The sequence below is a fragment of the Salvelinus alpinus genome, chromosome 15 (assembly GCF_045679555.1).
Source record: "Salvelinus alpinus chromosome 15, SLU_Salpinus.1, whole genome shotgun sequence".
NCBI lineage: Eukaryota > Metazoa > Chordata > Actinopteri > Salmoniformes > Salmonidae > Salvelinus > Salvelinus alpinus.
Genome location: NC_092100.1, coordinates 10,496,284 through 10,506,161, shown reverse-complemented (window position 1 = coordinate 10,506,161; position 9,878 = coordinate 10,496,284). Strand labels below are relative to the sequence as shown.

General features: G+C 41.0%; 1 protein-coding gene across 1 annotated transcript; it reads right to left on the bottom strand.

Moving 5' to 3' along the window:
- Positions 1–1,429: 1,429 nt before the first annotated feature.
- On the bottom strand, positions 1,430–9,701 carry LOC139539476 (serine-rich adhesin for platelets-like). The gene is made up of 6 exons (XM_071342455.1): positions 9,566–9,701; positions 9,081–9,117; positions 8,540–8,949; positions 3,447–7,080; positions 3,193–3,280; positions 1,430–2,850 (listed from the first exon to the last, which is right to left on the bottom strand). The coding sequence occupies exons 1-6, from the start codon at positions 9,643–9,645 to the stop codon at positions 2,672–2,674; spliced, it is 4,428 nt and encodes a 1,475-aa protein (XP_071198556.1). The 5' UTR covers positions 9,646–9,701; the 3' UTR covers positions 1,430–2,671.
- Positions 9,702–9,878: the final 177 nt, after the last annotated feature.

Here is a 9,878-nt window from a genome sequence, read left to right as displayed (position 1 = left end):
GGAGAGCAGGACTCGGGTTCAGGAGAGCAGGACTCGGGTTCAGGAGAGCGATTTGAACTCAAATCAAATCAAATTTTATTTGTCACATACACATGGTTAGCAGATGTTAATGCGAGTGTAGCGAAATGCTTGTGCTTCTAGTTCTGACAATGCAGTAATAACCAACGAGTAATCTAACCTAACAATTTCACAACAGCTACCTTATACACACAAGTGTAAAGGGATGAAGAATATGTACATAAAGATATATGAATGAGTGATGGTACAGAACGGCATAGGCAAGATGCAGTAGATGGTATCGAGTACAGTATATACATATGAGATGAGTAATGTAGGGTATGTAAACATTATATTAAGTGGCATTGTTTAATGTGGCTAGTGATAATATTTTTTACATGTATGGCAGCAGCCACTCAATGTTAGTGGTGGCTGTTTAACAGTCTGATGGCCTTGAGATAGAAGCTGTTTTTCAGTCTCTCGATCTCTGCTTTGATGCACCTGTACTGACCTCACCTTCTGGATGATAGCGGGGTGAACAGGCAGTGGCTCGGGTGGTTGTTGTCCTTGATGATCTTTATGGCCTTCCTGTGACATCGGGTGGTGTAGGTGTCCTGGAGGGCAGGTAGTTTGCCCCCGGTGATATGGATTATAATTGCTTATATAAATGAGTCTGTGCAGTGTCAAAATAATACATCTGTTACATAAGGGGGAAAATATGCTATTTTGGGAGAAAAAAAATACCACAAAAGACATGAAATAATGGCATTATGGGAAAATAATTTCACATAGAGTATTTGACAAACTCTTTATTTACGTTACAAAACTGACAACTACTGTAATTATGTGTTAGCACAGCATGTGTCATCATTCCCCTGCAGTGTGTGGATTTACACAGCAACATAGCAGACAACTTAAATAGTTTATTTTTATTTCACCTTTATTTCACTAGACAAGTCAGTTAAGAACAAATTCTTATTTACAATGATGGCCAAACCCGGACGACGCTGGGCCAATTATGCTGCACCCTACGGGACTCCCAATCACTTGGAGTGGGAAGGATACAAAATCCAATATCACACACTTCTTCCTTGGTATTCTGAGAACTGTCAGATAGCTGTGAGAGCTATGAGTGGATCGTGGACCCATGCATAAATTATAACTTTGCTGTAACTCAGTGGGGCAAGTAGAACATCCGGGTTAGTGTATGTGCATTATCTTGTCAGTTGATTGTCTTAAAGCCTTTCCATTTCTGGGGTATTGAAGAAGCTTCTGATCTCAAACTTCTTGATAGGTAAGAAACACTTGGTTAGTGTATGTGCCTTAACCAATGGGTTGTCAGGTGAATGTTGAAGATGCTTCTTGGAGGTGATCTAATGATGTCATTGTCACGATCGTCAAAGGGAGAGAGAGATGACCAAGGCGCAGCGTGTGCAAAATACATCTTCTTTTAATTATAAGAAGGAAAACGAAACAAAACAACAAACGTGACGCTAATAAAGAACTAGTGCACACATGCAACATAGACAATTACCCACAAACACCTAAAGCCTATGGCTACCTTAAATATGGCTCCCAATCAGAGACAACAATAACCAGCTGTCTCTGATTGAGAACCAAATCAGGCAACCATAGACTTTCCTAAACACCTACACTCAACCATAGACATACCTAGACACATACACTCAACACAAACCCATACACTACAACCAACACCCCCTATACCATATAATCACCCAAAACACACACATACCCCATGTCACACCCTGACCTAACTAAAATAATAAAGAAAACAAATAATACTAAGGCCAGGGCGTGACAGTCATTGAGTTGCTCACTGGACAAGACAATTATTCACTGAAAATTAAATCTGTCTTTCATTTCACTTATGTTGATATTTGATTGGCTATTTGCTGTCTTTTGAAAATACAAAAATAAATATAACTGTTTTATGAAGCACTTGTAGACATTCATTGTTTTCAAAATCATATTTTCAGCAGAACAGATACATACTTTTACAATATGACATCAAATAAAATAAAAATCAAGTAAGTGATATGTAAATGATTGGCAAAAGGCTCCAACCACCCAAAGTCATAGACTGTTCACTTTGCTACCACACGGCAAGCGATACGGGAGCACCAAGTCTGGGACAAAAGGCTCCTTAACAGCTTCTACCCGCAAGCCATAAGACTGTTTAACGTTAATTAAATGGCTACCTGCACTATTTGCATTGAACCCCTTTGTTATTGATGTATTTTTCTAATTGTTTTCCACTGACTCTCTTGAATTGGCTCGATGCACACTCACTACACTCTACCCACACATTCACTGTGACACTGACCGACTTTCACACTAGCTGCTGCTACTGTGTTTATTATCTATCCTGATTGCCTAGTCACTTTTACCCTTACCTACATGTACATTCTGTATTACCTCAACTACCTCGGACCCATGCACATTGACTCGGTACTGGTACTCCTTGTATATAGCCTTGTTATTGTGTTACTATTTAGAAAATATTTTCTTACTTTTTAACTCTTCATTGTTGGGAATGGGCTCGAAATAAAGCATCTCACAGTAAAGTCTACACCTGTTGTTTTCGGCGTATGTGACCAATACGATTCGATTTTGATTTGAACAAATGAATGCTCTTGTTGTTTTAATGAGGAATTTAATGAAATAATTTGCTTTTCCTTGAAGATTTGAATGGGCTGGAAAAGCCTTTCGTGATGGCTCTACACAATCTGGTGAAAAGGGAGGGTTTGCGACTCTTCTCTTCAAGTGGGAAGGACGATGCAATATCATAATTTCCCTCTGGAGCAAAGAAGCCATGAGAATTTGTCATCGACTCTGCAAAGAAAGACCATCCAGTATGTCATCAATTTACATTTTTTGTCATTTAGCAGACGCTCTTATCCAGAGCGACTTACAGAAGCAATTAGGATTACGTGCCTTGCTCAAGAGCACATTGACAGATTTTGCATAGTGAGCTCAGGGATTCTGAACCAGCAACCTATCGGTTACTGGCCCAACCTCTTAACCCACTAGGCTACCACCCAGCCCGCAGTACAGTATGTCATAGGTAACAACTCAGAGGAGAGTACAATGTCTTTCCAAATGAATTAGTGGAACGGTAAAGTAATAATATCTTAGTCTTGACTGAGCAGCAGCCTAAACAACAGCAGGGCTTACCTGTAAAGTACACAGTAGGGGAAGTGTTCTGAGGCTGGTACTCCAGAGACTCTTGAGGACAGAGGTTCTTACTAACTTTCTTGGAACCCTGGTTGGTGGGAAAAGGCACAGTAAAACAAACTGGAAAATGTTCGATATCTTAAAGTACAGCATATCAATTGCAAAGAAGCAGTGCAATGCCATGACCCAAAGAATCATATATCTCATAAAGGTCAACAGCAGTGTTATTCATGAAAGATGTATGTGTACTATACCTTTGTGTTAAAGGTGAGGACCTGCTCTCCAGTACTGCTGATGGTATCGCTTGCCAAATCAAACACGCCATCTACAATGTCACTGGTGGCCACGCTGGTAGTGGACTCAAAATAACATTTAGCAGTGGCTTTGGTGATCATTTGAAGAATGACCATACAAGTAGAAGTCTTTGGATCGTTCTGGACTGAAACATCAAAGTTTATATTTTCATACTCATCTGACCACTGTTTTAGGAAGCCCTTCACTGTCTCTTCAGCAAATATCTGGAGAAGATGGGAGGAGAGCTTCTTGGATATGGCACATTGTTCCTTTCCCCATTTCAGCCTTGAAAGAATGGAGTCTGAAACACTTTTGGCTGCTTCCAATGTTAAGACATGTGGAGTGCTGTGGCTGTCCTGAATGGCTATCACTTTATCCACCAATTCATGACTGAAAATGTGGATGGTCCAAGTGGAAATTATTTTTCTCAATTTCCTAACAGCAGAACGGAGGTCGTCAAGATGAGAAGCACCCTGTCCATTTTCCTGTGTGTTCTCAACACTTTCCACCATAATGTTCACTACCACCCCAGCAGCTTGCCTAACTTTGTCAACAAAGGTTAGAGGAAGTAAGTCCTCTGTGTGAATGAAGTCCTCAATGATTGTGTTTCTTACAATGGGAAAGTCAATCTGAGCAGGAAACTCAGTGGGTATGGGAGTCCCGGGTAAAGCAAAGTGCCATTGCGACTGCCTTGATTTTGAAGTAGGTGTTGGAGAGATGGAGGAGCGTGAAGAAGAGGGCTTTCTTGTCTTTTGGCTGGCAGCACTCCTACAACGGATCATGCCAATATCCTCCAGCATGGATCCTGAGAGCTCAGTGGTTTTAGGTAGTAATTTATGCGGAATGTCCACACAGGCATCTTTTCCACCAGATGTAACACTGCTCTGGTTGACCTCAAGATGGCCGAGATTAGCTCTCAGTGATGCAGAACTGCTTTGATATGTAAACATTTTGATTGAATCAAGAGTTGTGTCTGATCTTTGAAGATCTTTTCTGATAATCTCCTTAATCTTACTTTGCAGACTGTGGTAGATGTTACGAGCAACAGACCAGATCCTTTTCTCAGAAACCTGTCCAGTGGTGAGCAGGGAGGTTCCAGATACCATGTCAGATGAATGGGTGGTCTGGGTGAGCTCCTGCTGGTCTTTCACCATGGTTTGTATAATATCAGTAGATGTGGTGGATGTAGATACAGACTGATCTGTTGTACCTTCCTCCACAATGTTAAATGATCTAGAGAGGACCTCACTCACTCCTTTCTCAGCTTTGGTTTGGAACTCATGACTAGAGAGTTTCTGGAGGCTCTTTGTTGAAAGACTATGGGAAGATGCAATGCCTTTGGAGGCAGCCGTGCTGCAATCTAGACTTACTGGAGAGGTTCGCTCAGGAGAATCTTGGAGACGTTCAAACATGTCTTCACATGGTGTTGGGGACCTTGACCAGGAGATGTTATTCAGCTGAGACAGAACACCACCTACCAACACGTTGACCTCAAGGGACATATCAGATATTTTCTTTCCTACTGTGGAGAAGCAAGGTGCATTTGATGTCTGATCCTCGCATGAGGTCAAGATTGTTGAAATGACCTCTTTGGTACTATTGGTCAGTAGAGCCTCGTCTGTTTCAGTCCAGAGAAGTTTTGAACTCTCGCTGACACCCCTGTGTAGAGCCACTTCAAGGTTCAAACTGGGCAAGTGAGGCACACTCTTACTAGCTTGCCTCAAGTCCTGGCTTGCCAAACAAATGTGCTCCTTAGTCCCAAGATGTTCAGAGTCCTCTGTGGGTATATGACTGGACATTCTGCTCAGCATGTCTGACCTCCGCTGGTGAATGGTGAAGTCCTTTAATGTCTTCTTAATATTGTTATATAAACTAGTGGTAGCTGACCAGATCCTGCTCTGTAGCTTTTGTGCTTTTTCCTGGAGGTCAGGTTCTCTCTCCTCTACTTCTGCAGGTTGCGCCAAGCTCTGCAGGTCTTCCACAAATGTGTCAATGATGCCAAAGGCAGCAGAATCTGCACAAATATCCTTTGACCATGTGTACCGGTTTTGAATGGAACCAGACCTGGTCGCTACAGAATAAGCAGGCTTTGCACTAGTTAAGCTACTGGTGGACTTTTCAACTAGGAACTCACTCACTGCTTGAGTGGCGTTTCTCTTGAATTCCTCACTTGAGAGTTTTTTCATGCAATTTAACAGACTGGTCAAAGAAGCTGTGGCATTACTTCTGCTGTCCTCAATTTGAGAGGGGAACTCACATACTATTGATGATGAGGCCCTGGAATGGGAGATATCCCCAAGCTGAGCCAGAACACCTTCTACAAATTGTTGTCTCTCAATAGAGAAGTCTGATCCTTTTTCTCCAACAGTGTACAGGGGGTCCTCCTTTGACATCTCAGTGTTGTACAAGACCAGAAGCTCTGAGATGACTTCTTTGGTGCAAGTTGTCAGAAGGAGCTTGCTTTCTTCTGAGTCAGTTTGTGCCCAAATAAGTTTTGAGCTCTCACTTAGGCCTCTTTGTAAAGTAACTTCACCAGTGGACTCTGGCAACTGAGGCTCACTCTTACTGGGCCTATATTTCATGTCTAAGCAAGGAAGTGGAACTGTCTCCTTAAACTCAGCATTTGTGATGTTGTCATCAGATGTGACAATGCTCTTTAAGGCACATCGCTGAAGCTTGCCGAAATAATCTTTCAAGTTGTTTTGGATGCTGTGGTAGATATGAGCAGCAGCAGACCAGGCACTCTTCTGTTGCGGACTCTCTTCAGATTCAGCCAAGGACTTCATATCTGACACGAAAGTCTTAACAACTACTGACGCTGCTGAGCCCACTGGGTGAATTGACTCTGTCTTTACAATGCCAGACAATGTTTGACCTGATACAGCACCTGTTAACTCAGACTGAACGACTGAACTAGGAAAGCTCAAACTACTGACTTTTTTGGCAAGAACTCCACTCACTGCTTGCATTGCTGATGTTAGAAACTGCCGGCTGGAGAGTTTTTGGATGCTCTTAGATGTGAGCGTGCAGGAGGAACCAGATTCACTAATATTGTAGCTGCTCTCGTATTTCCTTATCAGGGCATCAAGATCGTCAATGAAGCCAACATGCGATGCCAAAAACGTGATCTTGTCCTTCAGAACTTCCAGCAAACTCTGTTCGTTCTCGTCAACAAAAGCCACCTTTGTGTCAGAGATGGTGGTCATGACTTGCCCTGTTAGACTCTTGCTCTCTTGGTCAACTTTTTCAAGTTTAGCAGCCAGCTCTCTCACCATGCTTTCAGTCACCTTGGTCTCCGAGTCTCCCCTTCTTCCAGATGTCACTAGAGAGGTTTGACTTGCGGAGGCACTCTTAACGACCAGTGATACGGCCGACTTGACATCTTTAGCCAACTCTGCCATTACAGCAGGGATTAGCATCATAGAGCCTGCACTTCCAGATGGAGAATCGGACATGCATGCAAGTTTGGAGAGAGAACCTTGCAGGCTGTCCTGCACACAGGTGACGAGGGTGTCCTCTGAGAGACCTAAAAGGACATGTAGAGACTCAGAGTTGGTTGTTTTCTTCTGCACCTCAGACAGAGAGGTTTGAGACCTTGAACAAAAAACAGATATCATCAAAGTCAAACAAATAATATGTAAGGCTGTGATGCACGTTCAGTGTGTCAAATACATCTGCACCATTGAAAACAATGAGGAAAACACTGCTGTTTCTCTGAGAAAAAACCTTAGTGTGATGTCAGCCTAACTGCTTAATTTCTAAAGCCCAATAAAATGTTTTTTGTAAAAGTAATTTGTATTGAAACTGGCCTGTAGATATCTATCTATCCTGGCAATATCTATCCTCTGCAAAATCCAAATTGCTATAAACTTCAAATACTGTAACTTCTAATAACTTCAAGGACAATCGTAAATACCAGGCAGTTTGAAGAAATGTTAAAGGGAAATGTCTAAATGTTTCAACTTCATATTCATCATCTCCAGCACCACCCCAACATCAGCATATGTGAAAAATTGGCATTTCTATGTTTTGTAGTACAAAAGAAAGAGGAAGATAAGTGTTTTCTATGACATCATCAACCAATTAGTAGGCTATGCCTACTCATAATTGGTTAAAATCACACGATGCACACTGATGATGTCATTAGAATCTAGAGCTGAGCATTTAACCAACATTTTTGTTATTTTTCGGTTTTTAAACAAATAATTGACCGACGTCGGCTCAATTATTTGAATTCCATATATTTAATTTTTTTCTTCTTCTGTGAGCTCGATGCTCAGTTTCTGTAGAGATAAATCAGATCAAGCACGAACTATGCAATGTAGTAGGGAGTTGTAGTTTCCAACAGGCCAATATTCTACATAGTTTAGAACAGAAAATATGGTCATTCATTCCCATAATCCATTGCACGCCCGCTTATTTGTCCACTCTGTGTGGAGCAGATACGGAGACCTCATTGACTGAGACGGAGAGACGAGAGAATGCATGAGAGCGATAAAAAGCAGTTGCTTTGCGAGGTTTCTCTACCTGGAAATACATGATCTAAGTGATTGATACTTGGTATTCAGCAGTCATAAAAGTATGCCTTATTTACTTAGAAGAACTACTAAAATAGTGATTTTGTCAGACAGCATAGGCAGCAGCTCTATAGAGATGAGTTGATGACTTGAAATGAAATAATAAAGTCATCAAATAAATATTTTATATGAGAAAGTAAATGATGGTTAATAAGTGATAAGCAGTAATGGGCAGTCACTACCCAAATGGGACTTTTATTAATAGTTTTATTCTGTGTTGTTACAGCATTCAACCCACATAATCCATAGTGCATTCAATATAAAAAAATAAATATTGAAATTGAAAACCGTGATTATTTTTTAAATATTTGAATCGAAACCAAATCAACCTCAAAAAGCACTAATCTCTCAGCACTATTGGAAACAGTTACGTTCCTCTATCTTTTTTTACTACAAAGCAGGGAAATGTGTAATTTCCACATATGGTGATGCTGGAGATGAATATGAAGTTGTTAAATTTCCCTTTAAGAACATACCTCATGGCCCCCTTGGGCAGGTAGCTTCCACTGCCCAGACTGCCCATCTCCTTAGTCAGGTAAAACTCCTTGAACTTAAGTTGTTGTGATTCCTGCTCTTCTTCCTCTTTTTGCTCCATACAGTTGGAGGAAGGGTAGGGAGTCGGGATGCGAAAGCTATTGTAAGACTTTCGACTGCCTGGCCTCTTAGGTACACCAGCCTCAGTAAATCTCACGCGGGACTTGGTGTTAACCTTATCGTCTAACAGGCTGGTGAGTGACGCCGTGAGAGATCTCTGTGACAATTGAGAGGAGGCAGCATCTTGGATGCCCAGTAGTTCGTAAAGACCTGGGATGATGATCTGCATCAGCTTGTCCGATAAAAACTGGTCAATCCTCAGACACAAGCCGGCAAGCTGTTGTTTTGTCAGCTGTATTCCAGAAACAGAACAAGTGTTTTAAAATGTTGCATAGTGCATCTTTCAAAAGCTTATGAACAAGGTTAAACATTAGGCAGAGTTTTCATGGTAATCTGATTAAATTGTCAGTAACATGATCTTACCGGGTCAAACATGCCCTCACGAATCCCCCTCCATTGCCTGAAAACAATATTGTTATAAATGTTGTCATATCAGGATGTCTTAGAAATGTTGTCATATCAGGATGCCTTAGAAATGTTGTCATATCAGGATGCCTTAGAAATGTTGTCATATCAGGATGTCTTAGAAATGTTGTCATATCAGGATGCCTTAGAAATGTTGTCATATCAGGATGCCTTAGAAATGTTGTCATATCAGGATGCCTTAGAAATGTTGTCATATCAGGATGCCTTAGAAATGTTGTCATATCAGGATGCGTGGCAGAATTGTTTTTATTTAAATATTTGCCTGACGGTGAAGTTATACTTGCTTTGTGTCAGTTGTTTTGGCAAAATTGCAATGTGACAACTTTTCTATCACTGAAAAAAAAATTCTCTCCAATGAATCAGTTTCTAATTTGATCCTATTTCCTTGAAGGAGTGATAGTACCAAAGAAAACAGAACATACTTCTCAGTTAGGTTTTGAAGGAAGTCCATAAGTGTCAGATCTTCCACACTGTTGAGCTTCCCCTCTTCTGTGGTTTCCATCACTGAGGTTGCTCTGCTCCTGGCAGAATTGCTCTGCTCCTGGTAGAAATGTAATTATATTGCAAATAATCAACCTTAATATACAACAAATATCATACTGAAATAATGATTAACTGTTAAAGAGTGGAGGAGCATTGGCAACGTTGGACCAATTAAACAACTGCAACACAACAGAGATGGTTGTGGTACTTCAACATTTCCAATGATAGCATCACTATAACATTTTATTGAAT